Consider the following 18255-nt stretch of genomic DNA (forward strand, 5'->3'; position numbering starts at 1 on the left):
CAGTATTTCTGATTCAGGACGATGTTTCGTATTTTTGATGAGGTACCAGCTCCTCGCTCCGGTGCATATTCAAAGAAATCACAGTTGCTGCATTTATGATCTTCTTCCAGTGAAAGGTTGCTACTTGCCATTCGACATTAGTTGACTTTTTGGTTTTGCCTGATCCTTTTAGGAAATAAATGTCAATCATTTCCCATACTATTATATAACAGTATACAATGAAACATGCATTTAGAAGCTTGAGGTATAGAATGCTTGTTTTGCCATGTTTCATCTCTCAGACCTAAAATGGAGGATTAGAATCAGCAGTCAATCTCCATCAGAGAAAGTAAATGAAATAGCCTGTGGAGCGTCGATCGTTAAATATGTTTGCTTTATTTATTTATTTGTTTCCACGGGCAGCCTTTGATTTTCGCTGCTTGGCCGTCCGGGGCATAAATAGGCCACGGCGATCCAGCGGGGATCCCAGCAGACGCTTCATGGAGATCGGCAGGCCGCGCTGCCTCCACCGTGGCGCGGGCGAGGTGCTCCGCATTACGTAATGGCGGGACGCCGCGGTGGCCCGCTCAGGGTCCGGCGCGCAGCGCTACGGACCGGCCTGATGCGGAGGAGCACCGCTGCGAAGACGCGGCCGCGTAATTATCACGCGATGCCACTGTGGAGCGGCTAACAGCCCGAGCCCCCGCCCGTCTCACACAATGCACCGCCGCTCTGAGGCACTGTGGGAACTGACACGCCATCGTTGCTACAAACCACTTGTTTTCTTTTTTTAAATTTTATTTTACGGTCTGGTTTTTTGGGCGGTTTTTTTGTGGTATGGTTATAAGGTGGGGTGGGCAATGATTGACATTGCAAAACATGAACATTTTGGCATTTAATATCATGGAGAAAGCTAAATTCATTATGGTGGGGGGGATCTTTCATCTGTGTCCAATTTCATCTTCCATTGGAGGCCTCTCATGTCCTCCGTGTTGTTTTCTTTGGAATTTCAGCTTTGTGATGTGTTCCTGTGAAGATGGATTTCACACGGACAGGAATGGCATTCCCTTAACTGCACTGCCCTCTCCAAAATGCATCGAGATGGATAAATAAAATGATTTTGTTCATAATGATCTGCTGAATGTCCATTACCCATTACATCAGTGCCTACAGAGGGCTCCTTTTACAGTACCTTGGTGTCAATTATTAAAAAGCCATTTCCTTTGCATTAATTGATTATTCTTAAAGGTCGGCTCTTGATGAGCGCTCTGCTGCATCTCCCGGGCCACTGTGGGGAATTCTGTGCCCTGGCATGCCAGGAGTTATCACACAGCATTTTCAGTGGGATCAAAGGTCATATCTAAGGCCAAAAAGGAAAGTAGACATGGAGTAATTGACAGAGGTGTCTCTAGAATTTGGCCTGAAACGGCTTGCTTAGCTGTTCTTTTTTTTTTCTTTGTGTTCTTTGTGCATGATGAGTATTGTTACATAAAATCTTCCAGAGAAAAATGTGTATTTGTGCAACTGCACACACAAACTGAGCAGCATAGGAAATGTTCAGTAGATGCGTTTATTCCAGTGTAGCTGGCTTGTGTCGTGTGCTAGTGAGCGTTGCCAGTTGAATCTGGCCTACCGTGCCCTCATTTCATCCTCTCTGGGGAACCTGTATATCACAGAAAATAATTGAATTCCTTCCCTTGCTCCGTTTTCAAATGCCTCGTCCCCTAAATCTTAAGTTTATTTCCTCTTAATGACTCTTGATGATTTACTGAAATAACTTTCTTTGGAATTTCGCAAATGTCAAACTACTCACAATGAAGGTTGCGGTTCAGCTTTGAACAAGGGCAACCACTGGACCGTTCCCAAAGATGTGATAATGTAATACGATGATCAGCACCAGAATGTAAAGTGGATGCGGTATGTCTACACCATGTTTGTAACACTTTCTAGTGTGCTCTGTGTAAGTAGTCCCTATAACAGCTGTGTGTTTTTCCTGTTTCCTGCAGTTGCTGATATGCGTTGAAAATGAGTGGTGTGGGTGAAAATACCTCTGACCCTGCTAGGGCAGAGTCTCGGAAGCGCAAAGAATGTTCCTCCGACCTGCTGGGACCCAGGTGAGGAGATCTCCTGTTCCACTGTACAGCGGTGGCTTTGGACGAAGATATAGGCCATGTCCATAATTTCCTAAGCCAGTGACTTTCATTCCTGCTCCTGGAGAGGGGCAGGGTCTGCTGGTTTTTGTATTTGTCTTTACATTACATTTTATTTAGCAGACACTTTTATGCAGTGATGTAAAAAACGGTGCATATCAAGGTCATAGAACTAAAAACCAAACAGGTCAGATAAGTTACAATTCATATATGATTGGTTATAAGCAACCAAATCAGACCAAAGAAACCAGGTGAGGTAACTGTAATCGACCGCTTTGATTGATCAATTAAGTGCCGAGTAACAACAAAACCCAGCTCTGACACTGCAGCCCACCAGAACCAGGAATGAAGATCACTGGCTTAGGATATGACTGCATCCCAAATTAGGATTATGTTAAGTAAGAGAAAAATACAGGTAACACTGGTGTCCCTCTATTTGTGGAGTTAATAAGCCCAAACAGAAGCACATCCAACGTCATAAAGCAGTTGCCATGTCAACATCTATTGACTTTAGTTGACTCAGCTGAAAAAGTGTTTGAAAGTCATTGACTAAAGCGTACGGTACACCATGTGCATAGTGCTGTGAGAAACATTTCTAAATAAAGCCCTCTACTTGATCACCTCGCAGGCTAGCCTAGGGATTGGAATGCCTTTGAATCTCAAAGTTTTGCACGTCGTCCGTATTGATGCCGCTCTTTGCGAGTGCTGAGGTGGCGAGAACAAAAATTAAAACGCAACCTTGATCCCGTTGACTTGAGCAAGACCTGCGGGTGCATCCCCGTGTCCACTTGTGTCAAGGTGACAGAGCCCTAGTAAAGAGGTGGAGGTTGGTGTAGTTACTCGGTGTCCAACCGTATGAGGGCTCAGATACTTTTCCTGAGGGTGTAATATGAATCTGAATAGTCCTCTCATTCAACTGCACCTTATTTCAAATGCCTAATTTGCCAGCATGTTCCCGCTCCTGCTTTGATTGGACATACTTACACATGTAAAGTAGGAACTTATATGCCTAAAAAATGTTTTTTTTACTGGCTATGCAGAAAGATCTTGTTTGCTGTATTCATGAAGCAAGTAATTTATAAGCCTGCTGAAGCTAAAGAGATGGTGTCTCAAACTGTATGAAACAAGTAAACTAATTTTTATGATCATAAAATATATTGGCGCCTGTTGCCCTTGTTTGACTTTGAGCCGCAGAATGAAGGGCATAGAGTAAGCAATCATTTTAATACGGTAGCAGCCACGTGTGTCCCAGCGTCGTCTTACACAATGATTTTCTCTGTCTCCACAGCCCGAAACGAAGCACTGAAAAACGAAACCGCGAGCACGAAAATAAATACATTGAAGAACTTGCTGAGTTGATCTTTGCAAACTTCAACGATATTGACAACTTCAATGTCAAGCCTGACAAATGTGCAATCTTAAAAGAAACTGTGAAACAGATTCGTCAAATAAAAGAGCAAGGTAAGTGTTTGTTACTGTGACTTTACGTTAAATTAGCTACCCGGCTCCATACATGGCTCACATAAGATGCCCGCTTTGGTTATTATTATTATTATTATTATTATTGTTATGGATTTGATAACCATAACTTTGCACCTTCCCAGGCAGTGGAACACCATTTGTGTCACTGGCCTTTCCGTAGTTTGGCCGCCTGAGAAGCAGGTGCTTGCTCGAGTGTGGCTGCGGACCCTTCTCCAGTGTGAACCGTGAACTGGGGCTGTCTTATCAGTGAAAAGGAACAGGGACCCTGTCATCAAAGCCAGGTTATTTTTCACAGAGCCTTTGTGTAAAAGGACAGGACAGGCCATACTCTTTAACATGGAGGGCCGCCCTGAGCCACAGGGCTCTGTGTTGTGTAATGCGAGGTCTCCAATACGGTACGTTCCCCAAGGTGCTCTGCTCTCCACCAGCGCCCTTTAGAAACAGCCCACCTCGTCCTCGTGCCTGCGCTGATACCGTGAATCAAATTCCCATTCGCTCTGGCTTTTGGCTGTAAAAAGTATTGTTGATGTTGTTTTGTCTGTTGATTCTCCCCAGCCCTTTTGATTATATTTGCCGTGACTCTGCGAGAGCCGTGAGGTCTTTGTAGGTTTAAATTTGCCCATGAGGGGGACGTGGAGGGGGACTGGATGCCAGCCTGCATCGAGGCAGAGATTTGGAACACACACAGTAAGAGATGAGTCAGGCCAGTGATGTAGGTTGTTTGTGATTCACTGGACGGGGGGTTATGTAATGGTGAGCAATGTGATGCAAAAGGCAGGGAGCAGTGGCTGCTGTCTGTCGCTGGGCGACGGTGGAATTACAGCCCCTAGCTATCCTCTGCTTCACGTTAGAATGGGGCAGAAAAAAAAAAATCCGGGTGCTTTTCAGAGATCGGCATAATTGTATTTGTACATCGACCAACTTTGAAAAAGGGTAAATAGGCTTGTTTGTGTTTTGTTAAAGGTGGCCCATAGTGTGAGTTTCACAGGGCTTGTTTATGCTCTGCAGGCTGGAGAACATCTTGTTCCTTCCACAAGGAGAGCCGTCAGACCATGGAGAGGACAGATATATTGTACTCTAATGCACACACCACTGCAGTCCCTTTCTCACAGCTGATTTTGTGCTAAACCTCATTATTTCATTATTTCAAATATGTGTTTTCATTCAATTTTTTTCTAAATCTTTGATTCAATGTTTAATGTGAATGGATCTCTTTTAATCTTGAAAGCTGTGACTGGTAATAATATTTTCATGCTGTAAGTAATTGTTGGCTTTTTTCCCAAATGAATTTGGTTTCCCTGTGATACACATATTTTGCATGGTAACGTATAGTTTTTCCAAGTCTTGGCTACATTATCCATGTTAATATATTAACAGTAACCTTATCTCTGTATTAATGTCAATGTCAATTATCTTTACATGCGGAGGCAGATCTTATCTTCAACATTTGACCCCAATCTCATAAATATAGGATTACTTAGACATATACATCCTGAAATACAATATGTCCTGGAGCTAGTGTTCAACATCCTGAGCAAACTATTCTAAATACAAATGAGTTCAGTGCCATTTCAGATAGCTGAGATGGACTAATTAGCACATGCAGGCTCTGTGCATGCATATTTAAGCCGTTGAAGATGTGAAAAACGGATGGCTCTACTAATGAAAGGGTAAGATGGTGTATTGTAAGGAATGTGAATATGATGTTTAGTAAATGGCTGCCCGTGAGTAAGACGTCCAAAAGCAGGCAGTGCGTGAGGGCTTAGCCCCGATTGGCTGGGAGCTGCAGCACTAGCAGACCCTGCTTGGTGCAGGGACACAGGGCTGAGTTAGGGCTGTGTGTGAGGGTGGGGGTGGGGGTGGGGGGGTGAGAGGCGAGAGGCGAGAGGCGGAGACACGACTCCCAGGCTCAGTGTGGGAGCAGCAGGCCTGCGTCTCTCTCTCTCTCTCTCTCTCTCTCTCTCTCCCTCCTTCCCTCCCTGTCTCTCTCTCTCTCCCTTCCTCTATGTCTTGCTCTCTGTCTCCTCTCTCCATCTCCTCTCTCCTTCCCTCCCTCTCTCCCCCTCATTCCCTCCCTCTCTCCCTCCCCCCTCCCTCTCTCCCCCTCCCCCCTCCTTCTCTCTCTCTCCCTCCCCCTCCCTCTCTCTCCTCTCTCTCTCTCTCTCTCTCTCTCTCTCTCTCTCTCTCTCTCTCCCCCTCCCTCCCCCTCCCTCCCTCTCTCTGGTCGTGAGTGATCATGCTCATGAGAGCACAGCTGTGCTGGTTTACCATACGCTGCTGGAGACACCAGAAGCCTGGTGATAAGTAGAACATTAATGTTAAAAAGAAACCCATTCGCAGAGCAGAGGAAGGAGCCGGCCTCTTGGTTTCATTAGTCTGTACCCTGGACGCATGTGTGCACACAGATACATACATACATACATACATACATACATACACACACACACACACATGCAAACACATGCTCACACTCACGTACACACACACACACACACACACACACACACACAGATCGTGTCCTAATGAAGCAGAGGCTGCTGAACACCCCACACAATGGTACAGCCGTTTTCCATTGTAGCGTGGTACGGCTTGCTAACATAGCGCCTGCATTTCACTCCATCCCAGTCTCAGGCACCATTTCACACTACCTGCTGGCACCGAGGCCTGACTGCACCGTGCGTACGAGGTGTCTGTTAATTAACAAACCGCCACTGGAGAAACGGCTGTCTGCCGAACTGTTCGCTGAGTGTATTTTGAGAACGTTGAGCTCTAGTCGTGCAAGTGAGAACAATATTTCTAACTGCTGTGCGAAAATAGTCTTTCTCGTGACTAAGCGTTTATTAATGCACTTGACTATTCCCCCAGGTTGTGAAATTATCAAAAGCAGATTGCTGCTTTCTTCTTGAAAGTATAGAGGTGTATTGATTGCATATCCTTGATAATAAGCTGATGGCTGCTTTTCCTGATGAGAAGGATGATCGAATGACCTGTTGGCTGTGTGAGGAGTCTGACAGGGATCACAGGGGCACCTGCTAGCAGGCTTACGGCAGAGTGCTTTTGAAGTTCCACAGAAGCCTCTGCCTTACACTTCTGACACATACACACACATCACAAGGCCCACGGACAGTGAGGCAAAAGAGGACCTGTAGGAGTCCTCTGAGTCAGCCATATAATTTTACAGAATTCATAAAAAATCATTTCAAGTCGTTTGCTTTACTTGCGTGTAAATTTGAGGTAGAGGAATGTTTTTTAGCAGCTAGCCACGGTCCAGTGTGAGCGGTTTGCCGTCTTCTCGCAGGGACTCTGGCCGCAGTGACAGTGCCATCCATCTCGCGGCTGCTGCAGGCACAGCAGCTGCGCGGTTTCAGATGGACTCGTTCGTGGTGACCTTTCACATTGCTTGTTGCTAAGTTCTGGGGTGCGCGCCATAGCAACGCATCTTAACAATGTGCGATAGACGGAGGAGGCTTTGTGCCGTCACTCAGACCAATGAAAAGAGGAGTCTACAGCATTCTGTTTTTACTACTAAGGGTACGCAGACAGCGTGTTGATTGCTGACAATGAATCTAAAATAAATCATTTGATCTGGCACGGGGTAGTTTTCTGAAGAGCTGGATTAGAAATGCTAATCATTTTTACTGTATGCCTATGCTATTATTATTCCAACTCGAGGGCTGTGTGCTCTGCTCAAGGTAATTAAATTAATTAAATCCATTGTAGGCATTATTTGTGTTCTTCATCATGTTAACCCTTTGCCCGATGTGTCTGTGTTTTAGAGGAGTAGAATACATTAACCTTGGAATAGGAGGAAGCCGTTTTCCCCTCAGCGAGTTTCTGAGCCTGCGTATCTCTGGCACCCGTGTTTGTCACAGCTCACATGTCTATGTTTTGGGAAATGCAGCACGCCGTGCCTCTCGTCCCTCTCTCCGCAGAAAAAGCTGCTGCAGCCAATGAGGAGGAGGTGCAGAAGGCTGACGTCTCGTCAACAGGCCAAAGCGTTATTGACAAAGATGCCCTTGGACCCATGATGCTTGAGGTGGGTGGCACAGCATCGCATTCCTGCATATTTATCCAGGCCTACTTCTGCAGATATAACTTGCGTTCTAAAAGGAGAAAGGAACAGACACACACTTACACTCACACTCACACACACACACACACACACACGCACAGGCACAAGCAGCAAGGACAGTTACCTAGGGCTCCATCCGTCTGGTGGGAACCATGGGGGGGGGGGATTAATGTGTTACTTCCATGAGAGTTGGCAGCATGTGTGTGTGCACGTGTGTGTATTTGTGTGGTGTGTGTGTATGTGCATATGTATGTATAATTATGGATGGTGTTGACATTCCTTTATTGCTACAGTGTGATTTTATGCAGTTCTACATCCTTTATGAATGAGAGAGGAAACTAGACCGAAAACAATGTTGACAATGGTTCATTCAAAAAAAAAAAAAAAAAAGTCCTGTCAGGAGAATTCCTGTTAAGTGTGCTTTGACTGTACTGGCAGTTTTTTCACTCATCCTTTGAACTGAAAGCAGCATTTCATGCATGGAGAATTCCTCTGGAGTTCTAACTAAATATGGGGGAAACGCCAATTAAGGGAGTTTGCATAATAAAACATCAAAACTGTTTATTTCTGCACAAAGTGGTTGTAAATCACTGCGCTGTGCAGTTGCTTTGTTGTTTCATTGAGGGAAAATGGAGTGCCAGCGACTAATGGAAAAGCAAGGAGCGAGCCCACAGAATGAATCAAGCCATTCAAACCCTGGCCTGCCTTATTCCTCCTGCTCACTATCTAATCTGTCTGTCACAGAATATTTATAGCTTCTATGGTTCAACGTCACCGCATGGACACGCAGCAGATTCTAAATATACCCCGAGTCTCGTGTTTTCTTATCTCTTTGAAAATGTGAAAAGGGGGTGACAATTTGCGCTGTGTGCGGAAAGGCGGTGGATGAGCTAATCTTAAAAAAAGAAAGGAAACGAAGTGTCCGCAACAAAAGGCCACTACAAGGAAATGTGCCGATTTGCCCTTTACTCTTGGCAGCTGTAAACTGTGTGCTAAGTGGCCCTTTTGCGGCCGCTGAGTGGACAAACAGACAGTTGCCGTCACCCCCTCGTCTAAATGGCTTTTGCGGTTTCGGGGCACGTGGCTGCCGGCATTGAAGAAGCCCATTGTTTGGCGTGTTGGAGGGGTGACACGGGGGGAACGGCTCAAGCATGTTCACTTGGTGTTTAAAATAACTCTTTCCAGTATAGTGGTAATGCGGACATCCAGGTGCTAGATAAAGTTATACTGTAACCATGTCTGGGCAAAGGGTGAGCAGTAGCATAGTGTATGTTTTAGTGTATACAGGGAAGATCAGCTTGGCTTAAAGAAGGACGTGTTGGCTAATGCTGTTACGTAAGCTGTGCTAAATAAAGGGCCACTTGGCATGCATAATTGCTTGCTTTATGTGCGCCTAATTTGCCCCGGCAGATCTCCAGGAGAGAACGCTCCAGAATCCAGACCCTGCTCTGTGTGTCAGACAGCGTTCTCTGCGTTTCCATTCAGGTTTCATTTCACAGAGTAGATTTGGAAAGGATTTGTGTGTTTAAGTGGCCTGGTTGGGTATCCGGTTAGACCAGAGAGAGCCAGGCTACCTTAATTCGCTTTCGGTGCCAGTTTAGAGGCGAGTCCCTGTAACTGATACACTCTCATTTCCTACCAGCGAGGAGAATGATTTTGGCACAAACACCAAAATCTTAAAGCATATGTAGGCTTTTATTGTGATTGAAACGCCCACAGGGAATGGTGCCATTTGATGAGCTAATTGGCACCATCTTGTATGTAATGGTTGACTTGGGGCTGTATTCTTTCAATTAAGACTTGCAAATATTGCCCTTGTCACACGCAATCAACTAGCACTCTCGTAGCCAGGGTCTGTCGCACCGAGGCAGACTGGAAATCCGAAGTTACCCAGATTTGAACAGATACCGCGCTTGTAGTCTCTAATCTGCATTTGGAACGAGGGCGAGCAGCTGTTCCAGTTCGCCTGGCTGTCACACTAAGCAGTGGCGTTCTGCAGAGCGCTTTTTAATAGACTGCTAACAGGCTGCCATGAGCCGGCTGCTTTTTTTTTTTTTTGGTGCAGCTAATTAGTTCATTGCAGATGATTGGAATTGAGGAGTAAATTTACAGAAGTGTAGTTTATTTGGAGAATAAAAAGTGAATCATGTAGGGATACATTGAAAAGCTTTAGGATTCAAGTGTTGGGGCAAAAAAATGTCCTTACTTATATGTAAGTGTAAAATATGTAAGTGTGCCCTCTTGATGATGCAGGCCTTGGACGGATTCTTCTTCGTGGTGAACATGGAGGGGAACATCGTCTTTGTGTCGGAGAATGTCACGCAGTACCTGCGATACAACCAGGAGGAGCTGATGAACACCAGCGTGTACAGCGTCCTGCACGTGGGAGACCACGCCGAGTTCATCAAGAACCTGCTGCCCAAGTCACTGGGTAAGACCCCCACCAATAAAGCCCCATAACCCCCACACCCACCACCCCTCCCCTTCCTCCTGTTACCCCCCCCCCCCCCCCCCCCCATCCACCCCCCGCCCCTCGCTACTAATGTATGACATCGAAACTTCCTCCGCAGCGTGCTGTGTAGAATCGGCAAGTTCAAATTGAGGTTGTTTGTCTATCTGTCTGAAAAGCCTCTGTGGAAATAATTAGCGGAGCCGTGTCCTAGATATAGAGGCTTATCAATGAGGAATGATGCAGTTGCGCCTGGTGGAGGGAGGGGGGCCTGCAGTGGAGGCCATGCCGGCAAGGGCGTTTTAAAGGAGCTTCTCCCAGACACCAGCCGTATCGGGTCACGGGGAGGGGTCTGTGGAAACGGCGGGAGTTTCCCCCGTGGAGGTCGTTGGTGGCTGAGAAATGAACCTCCCTGTCCCTGTGTGTCTCCAGTGAACGGGGTGCCCTGGTCCAGCGAGAACCCGCGGCGGAACAGCCACACGTTCAACTGCCGCATGCTGGTGAACCCTCGCAGCGAGCTGGAGGAGGAGGCCCTCGACCACGAGGCCCAGCAGAAGTACGAGACCATGCAGTGCTTCGCGGTGTCAGAGCCAAAGTCCATCAAGGAAGAGGGAGAAGGTGAGGACGGGACACCAGGAGGTGGCCTCGCACGGTCAGCCGTTCTGTACTACGCACAGTCGAGGCAGTTCCTTATTTGAAGGTCAAAGCCGCAAAGAATGCTGCTTTGTTGGAGCCTGACCGTAAACGCATTCAGTGCAAGCATGCACTCTATTCACATGTATTCATGAACTGTATGACATTACACACTATACACTACACATGCATCAAGTCTGATAGCTACCTTTTGAAGAGTGCAGTGCGTGCACTGGACAAAAATAAATTGCAATGTATTTCGAATTTTGTTTTTGTTCGTATTTGAAATTTAGCCAGCTTCAGACAATGCAACATTGCAGGTACAGTGTAAGCCTTAGATTTAAGGGTTAAGACTTGTTGCCTTTTTTTATTCTGAAAAAGTAAATCATTATTGAAGAATGTAGAATAAAGCTTCATGCGTAGTCATTAATTTTGGCTTGGACTTTATGGCACATGAAACCAAAAAGTCTGATCTGTTCAGTTTCACCTCTCAGCAATGATATATCAAGCAGAGCAGTCTCTGGTTTCATGTCCATTAATTCCCAGTCAAAATGAATGACTTGTGGTATCAGAGAGCACATGAGCATCAGGGTGAATGTTTGTGTCTCAAAAAAAAGTTCTGGAACATTTTTGTGCTGGTTATCGGGAATGAGAAAATCCAAACAGGCCTTTTCTGTTGAAGCCACATAAGTGCAGCACACATCTGCCACCCTTAAAACTGTTCTGAAATCTGGAAGGTTCCATCTGTTTCCCCCAGTTCTGTGGCTTTGTTCATGTCACAGAGAGTTCAGCTGCCTTATTTTAGGCCCACTTTGCCAATGCATCCAGTTAGTTTTAAATTGGGCCTTGGCTGCAGACGGCACGCTGTCTGAGAGCCAGGGATGGGGGTGAGGAGATGGCAGGGAGACCAGGCCCTCAGGTCACGCTTTGTGTCGCTCCTGTCCAAGTTCCCCCCCCCTCCGTCAGTCTCCGTCCATCCTCAGGCAGGGCAGCACGTTCTCCCAGCCTCGGTAGGGGCAGAGGAAATCATTTTATCACAGCTGGTCATTACACCCCACCCCCATGCTTCACTCTGGAAGCGTAGATGAAAAAATATGCAGGAGTATAGTCCAGCTCCCAGCTTTCTGCCTGCCAGGTACTCTCCCGCCATCACACACCCCCCCCCCCTTTGCCTTTGAAGCCATTTAGGATGCGGGCCAAGCATCAGAGTGCTGCGATCTTGCTGACAGGCATATGCCCGTTGAGTGTGGAGGGAGATTAAAAACGCTTCTGAGAGGAGCTCGCCTCGTGCCGGCCTTGTGCCACCCAGGGGACGGAATTTGGGCTCCTGGGAGAAGGGGTTTTCTCGGTGGGTAGGCCTTCAGGGAGAGGTGGCCCTGCAGGCTCCCAGAGTTGCCCCAGGCTTGCACTGAGTGACCTGCTGGATGTGGCCTGTCAGGGATGAAGGATTATCACTGTAAACCCAAGCCTCGGGATCTCTCATCTGGTGAGGGTCCTGCAGGGAGGATTAGCACTGTAACGACACCATTTCAGAGAGAGCCTTCCATTGTCTGTCCTTCACAGCTTTGTCTTAGCTGCCTAATGACTAAAAGTTAGGATACCTACTGAAAAAAACTTTGGCAGTTTGAAATGACTGGTTCTTTTATTGGTTTTTCATTTTCAACATCACAATGCATATACCGTGCATGCACACCAGACAGAAAAGCCAACATGGAGCCTGGAGCCCATACCTTTTACATTTCTCAGAAATTATCCAATCAATGAAAAGGCAAAGGACTGGCCCTAATATAATTATTAGGATTTATCCGTAAATTACTGTAGAAGCGTCCAGATTTTCCAGAATTTATCAGATTTTTGGCGTTGAATCAAACGTTCGCATTTCTAAAGGTAAAATGGAAGAGTGAGCCTACTATGGCTCGTGTGAGCCACATATCGACAGTACGTACCACTGGCCCAGACCACAGAAGCAATGTGAATTTTTTTTACCAATGTATATTTGAATCTGCTCTTCACCCTGGATGATTCATGTTTGAATCCACCCTTTTTTACCCCAGATTTCCAGTCCTGTTTGATCTGCGTGGCACGGAGAGTCCCCATGAAAGAAAGGCCTATGCTCCCAGCCCACGAGAGCTTTACCACCAGACAGGATCTACAAGGTAAAGATCACACAACGGCCCTGCCTCCATTTCCCTTTGATTCCTGGTAATTAAACTGGCCAGGGCATTTCATAACCTTTGGCAAGTTGTCATTTCTGCTTAGACTTTGCCCACAAGTAGGGAATGTATAAAACATAAATCGCCTTGCGCTATAAAATGTCACACATTTATTGCTCAAATGATATCTTAGTCAGACCCCTTTAGGATTCAGAACTTTGTACTTTCTTGGAGGTATAAAAACATATTGAAGAACCAGCATGATGTCTTGCTTTTTAGTGGAATCCAGCTGAATATAACCTTGCAGGTCTGTTTGTTAACAAGGCTTTGATGCTCCACATGAACATAGAGGCACTGTTTGAGCTAGAGCTCAAAGAAAATTGAAACTTTTCTTATGCACCATGACACATCTTTGGGTTGTGCCAGGCCTGTGTGCACGGCCTTACACTGGGTGTGTACGACTGTTACTGTCAGTAGCCAGTCATGGGATAATAGAGAGACATAGTCCTGGGAATACCACCTCAGAGACATCAGCAGAGGAGAGGGACAGGCCTATGTTGTTCTCTCCACCCAGTCTTTGCCCGTGTCAAACGTAGGTAAGATCACCTCGCTGGACACCAGCCTTCTACGAGCCTCCATGAAGCCGGGCTGGGAGGACCTGGTTCGGAGATGCATCCAGAGGTTCCACCTCCAGAACGACGGGGAGATGTCCTTTGCAAAGAGGCATCAGCAGGAAGGTGAGACCTGAAAAGCTTCCTTAGGCAGGCCTGCTTCCTAGAAACGATTAGTCTCCGATCTACAGATAAACCGGAAAACCTTTGGACCTTTGGAATGTGAATGAGTAAACCTCCACTGTAATTCATGGGCATTGGGCATTAGGGAAATGTAACATTAGGGTCTCACTTTTTGCCTGTGAGTAGTTTGTGATGATGGTATTTTCAGCAGTGGAAAGAGATACACATGACCATGTGAACTCAGGGTAGTGTTTTTCTTCGGGTCTTTTATGTAAGTTATGCGACATGGAGTGTGTTTTTAAAACCCCTTCACCCCGTTCTCTCCCCCAACCCTCCAGTTCTGCGGCAGGGCCAAGCCTTCAGCCCCATCTACCGCTTCTCCCTCTCTGACGGCACCATCGTGTCGGCCCACACCAAGAGCAAGCTGGTGCGGTCCCAGGCTACCAACGAGCCACAGCTGTACATGTCCCTGCACATCCTGCAGAGGTACGATGTGTGTGGGTCCCTGTTCGTCTGTATGTGCCCGCGTAGAGCTGCATAGGTCTATGCACTCATGTGCACCTTCGTTCATCTGTATGCGCCCATGTGCGCGTATTTGCCTGTGTCCTCTGTGTCGTCTGTATGTCTGTGTGCACTTATTTGCCAGTGTTTGTATGCAGGCCCACACAGACAAACACAGGTATGTAAGTGCACACAGACTGCCATGGCCGCTGTCAGGATTCACAGGGCCTGGGACAAACTTTGACAAACGGGAGGGCCCTCCCTGGCCCCCCCCCAGGCACAGTGCCCGGGACAACATTCCCAGTTGTGGCCCCCCTGACGGTGGCCCTGGGCACAGCCACATAGATCTTCACACTTCCTTCGCCTGTATGCGTACGTTTGCGCTTATTTGCCTGCGTTCGCCTGTGTACACTTACATACCTGTGTTTGCCTGTGTGTGCACTCCTGTCCATGTGGGTGACCACACTTCCACAGTTCTTCTTAATTGCCCTGTACATACATAGCGCCACATGCAGACAGCATACACAGATGACTGCATGAGTGCTCTCGGTATTTGTCTCCAGGGGAGAAGGAACAGAGTCGGACTCCATGGGAAACAATGAGGGGACTGTTGGGAAGGGAGCGCAGAGAAGTGGATAAACACTGCACTGCGAGTCTGCTCACTCAGGGCCCGAGTCTTACAGCGAGGCATTTCTCAAAGAATAATCATATTCATTCCATCGCTTATTCCGCACAATGACACCTTTGTTTATTAACATCTTTGATGCCGCCTAAGCCTTCCTTTTGCGGACAGCTATAAAGAGTGCATCCTGAGGGTCTTGCGTGATTCCAGTTGGTAACTCACTCCATTGGTCACTTGGCTAAACTGTTTATGGGCGACCCTGAGCTTTTGGGTCATCATTAGATAATGCCACAGGAATGTCTGAATCTTCATTCATTCAGACTGTATACTTTGTATTACCTGGATAAACATGTGGCTTAATTCAACTACAGGTAGCTGTCAGCAGGGGCAAAGGCATGAAAGATTTACTGCCAGGATTAGTTACGTTTGCCAAGAAACAAACTCTGTGGTGAAAGCGAGGCCAGAACCTTAATTTGAAAAATAATATTATGAAGGCAGCAGCCTTCAGCTGATGTTAAAAGAGCCCACTCTTTCGGTTTTGTTAGTCAGCAGTACACAGTGGTGTCATGTCATACAGGAGGTCTTACTAGTCTTTCCTTTAGATTTTCCCTTTATTGGTTGTCATTGCCACTGGAAGGCAGGGATTTATGCTAAGAGGAATTGGCAGCAATTTCAGTTTTCCAACTGTTACCACAGCTGACAGTCTTTGTCCGTTCCCTTCGCAGGGAGCAGACAGTTGGCGGGATGAACCAGGAAATGGCAGGGCAGACGATGGGAAAGCCACTGAACGCGGTCATGCCGATGACCCCGCCCACGCAGGCCGCCATGTCCGTGGGGGTACAGGGCCAGGACACGACCATCAGCAGCAACACCAGCTTCCCTGCCACGGCGGGCCCCAAGGAGCCGCCGGCGGGGGTGGGCCAGGCGCAGGGCTACAGGTTTGGGTGCCAGGGGCCCATGAACCACGGCCCCGGCATGCAGCCGGCCACTCCTCAGGGTAGCAACTATGCACTGAAAATGAGCAGTCCCTCTCAGAGCAGCGCCATGCTGTCGCCACGGCACCGCGTGAGCCCTGGCATGGCGGGTAGCCCACGCGTGGCCCCCGCCCAGTTCTCCCCGGCGGGCGGCGTGTGTGGCAGCACAGGAAACAGCCATAGCTACACCAGCAGCTCGCTCAACGCGCTTCAGGCCCTCAGCGAGTGCCACGGGGTCACCCTGGGACAGTCCCTGGGCTCTCCCGACAGGAAGATGGGCTCTCCTGGGAACATGGCGGTCAATGCGCCCCACCCCATGACCAAGATGAACAACTCGGACTTCAAGGAATCCCTGGGGCCCTACGGGGACCAGGCAGCCCCCGACCCGGCCCAGGACGAGGTCTGCGGGGAGCAGAAGGAGGACAAGGAGAACAGCCTGGGCCAGTTCAGTGGGGGAGAGGGCGGTGAGGCCCAGAGCCGTCTCCACGACAGCAAGGGCCACGCCACCAAGCTCCTGCAGCTGCTCACCACCAAGTCTGAGCAGATGGACCCGTCCTCGCCCACAGCCGACCCCGGGTGCAAGGACCCGACAGGGGCGGGTGGGGCGGCACCCAACCAGGGCCCCGGGACAGCCGGGAGCCACGCCACGTCGCTGAAAGAGAAGCATAAGATCTTGCACAGACTGCTCCAGAACAGCACCTCCCCGGTGGACTTGGCCAAGCTGACCGCCGAAGCCACAGGGAAGGACCTGTCCCAGGACGCGGCAGGCGGCATCACTGCAGTCGCGGAGCTGGCCGCCAAACAGGAGCCCACCAGCCCCAAAAAGAAGGACAATGCCCTGCTTCGCTATCTCCTTGACAAGGATGATACCAGCTTGCAGGACAAAGGCATTAAAATGGAGCCTGTAGAAACCAAGATTGACGGCTCAAAGTTGGCCACGGTGAAGACTGAGAAGCAGGACAGCGGCTATGACAGATCAGAGCAGGTGAGCGTAAAATCAAACTTTGCTGAATCTTTAATGGAGGCAGTATGGGCTATGAGTGAAGATGGTGTATTCTGGAGCTGCTCAGGTTTGGAAATGGGTCTCATTAGAACCATTTTGCTCCTGGAAAGATTGAGATTGTTTTCCTTTTTTTGTCAAATAAGAGTACGTAGCCAAATTCCAGTTGACTGCACATATCCCAAATCCCTAAATTACTCCATTAATCATTGCTTAGTGCTTACCTATTGAGTCAAAGTAAAGTAGCTTTGGAGAACAGCTTATTGTTGGCTTGATTACCGAAAAGTTTTCAAGACATGATGTGTTTAAATCTGCAAAGTATGTCTCAATGGTTTTCTCAGAATTTGCTCCATTATTTGTAAGCAGTAATTTTCAAAAACTAGGACTTCTGTTGCAGAAATTTGAAAAGCATGTTCTTGCAGAATTCTGCATTGTTTACCTTTTGGCTAAGTATGTGCAGTTCTGTAAGTTTCTATGAAATTCTAAGGAATTTCAGAGCAATCACTCTCATTAGAACATGTCTCAACAGGAGTATGGCTGTTGCAGTGACTGAATTCTACAGCCAGCGAGATGTAAAAGGCTCGTAATGATTTCTGAGAAACGGTCTCTGGGACACGTTGTTCCCACAGTCAGTACAGCCTTCGACTTGTTTCATAATTGCCTTTGTTACCTTACTGCAGCTCGGGTGTTAATGAAATCATTGGCTGCTTCAGCCTCAACCCATCTGGCCAGTCGGAACCCCCTGCACTGGTCACTTTTTTGTTTTTTGTTTATTTTTTGGTGGTTTGTCATAGAGGGCATTGAGACTTCTGATATACATATACATTTTAAAAGCATTTGCGTTTCATAAAGAATGCAGGTGGTGAGGATATTTGATCTTGACTGCACTGTCCTGCTTAGCTTTCCAGGTTTGGCACAGAGCTCAAATCAGGTCTGGCAGGAAGAGCGCATTTGGAAACCTTAGAAATTGCAAGTAATACAAGAGTAAAACACACCCATGGCTGCAGGTGCCTGCACACTGACCTGGATGTCCCCCTGCAGGACACTGTCGGCAGGTGTTGGCATATTTTGGAATCGACCACATTAACACCAACAATCCTCTGCAACAGACTCCTGTATAGCAAGGGGCAGCAAAATGGCATTAGGAGTCATTATAATATATATTATTAAAAATGTAATCAGGCTTTGCACACAGATTTTTTTCAATCTAGCCAAGGGCCATTTTAAATACCCCTAACAACTAAAGTGCATGCCAATCATATAACGTGCAAATACATACATGTGCAAATAAAAATAATGGTTCGTTGTGGTTTGTTATTCCATTATATAAAAAAAAATAAAAATGTATTTTCTTTTTTTCTCAAAGCTCGATTTACTAGTAAAGATTATGCCCATCAACAACTTTCAGTGGACAAGCCAAATATAACTGTTGCAATTGCAATTTCTGTTGACTGTTGCGTGCATATTTGATCATTGTGGTAATCAGTTAAACCACTTACTCTGTTT

The 18255-nt window shown here is 47.2% G+C and overlaps 1 protein-coding gene and 1 long non-coding RNA gene across 10 annotated transcripts in view; one reads left to right on the forward strand and one right to left on the reverse strand.

The window, feature by feature from the left end:
• The window catches only part of ncoa2 (nuclear receptor coactivator 2), an 82502-nt gene that overhangs the window by 42191 nt on the left and 22056 nt on the right, over positions 1 to 18255 (forward strand). For all 8 annotated transcript variants that reach the window (XM_061238178.1, XM_061238180.1, XM_061238177.1 and 5 more), the window contains 9 exons: positions 1986 to 2093; positions 3418 to 3590; positions 7544 to 7647; positions 9937 to 10114; positions 10565 to 10750; positions 12820 to 12921; positions 13515 to 13655; positions 13991 to 14138; positions 15501 to 16734. In XM_061238178.1, the coding sequence (XP_061094162.1) occupies positions 2005 to 2093; positions 3418 to 3590; positions 7544 to 7647; positions 9937 to 10114; positions 10565 to 10750; positions 12820 to 12921; positions 13515 to 13655; positions 13991 to 14138; positions 15501 to 16734 (2355 nt within the window). In that variant the 5' untranslated portion in view covers positions 1986 to 2004. The remainder of the gene's footprint in view (positions 1 to 1985; positions 2094 to 3417; positions 3591 to 7543; positions 7648 to 9936; positions 10115 to 10564; positions 10751 to 12819; positions 12922 to 13514; positions 13656 to 13990; positions 14139 to 15500; positions 16735 to 18255) is intronic.
• The window catches only part of LOC133126216 (uncharacterized), a 34849-nt gene that overhangs the window by 14308 nt on the left and 2286 nt on the right, over positions 1 to 18255 (reverse strand). The window contains exons 2-3 of one of the 2 annotated variants that reach the window (XR_009708515.1): positions 17773 to 17862; positions 11945 to 12260 (exon numbers count right to left, since the gene is read on the reverse strand). This is a non-coding gene — a long non-coding RNA (uncharacterized LOC133126216). Of the gene's footprint in view, positions 1 to 11944; positions 12261 to 17772; positions 17863 to 18255 lie in introns of those variants that run through there. The other variant, XR_009708516.1, reaches the window with a different exon arrangement.

The sequence above is a fragment of the Conger conger genome, chromosome 4 (genome assembly GCF_963514075.1).
Source record: "Conger conger chromosome 4, fConCon1.1, whole genome shotgun sequence".
Taxonomy (NCBI): Eukaryota; Metazoa; Chordata; class Actinopteri; order Anguilliformes; family Congridae; genus Conger; species Conger conger.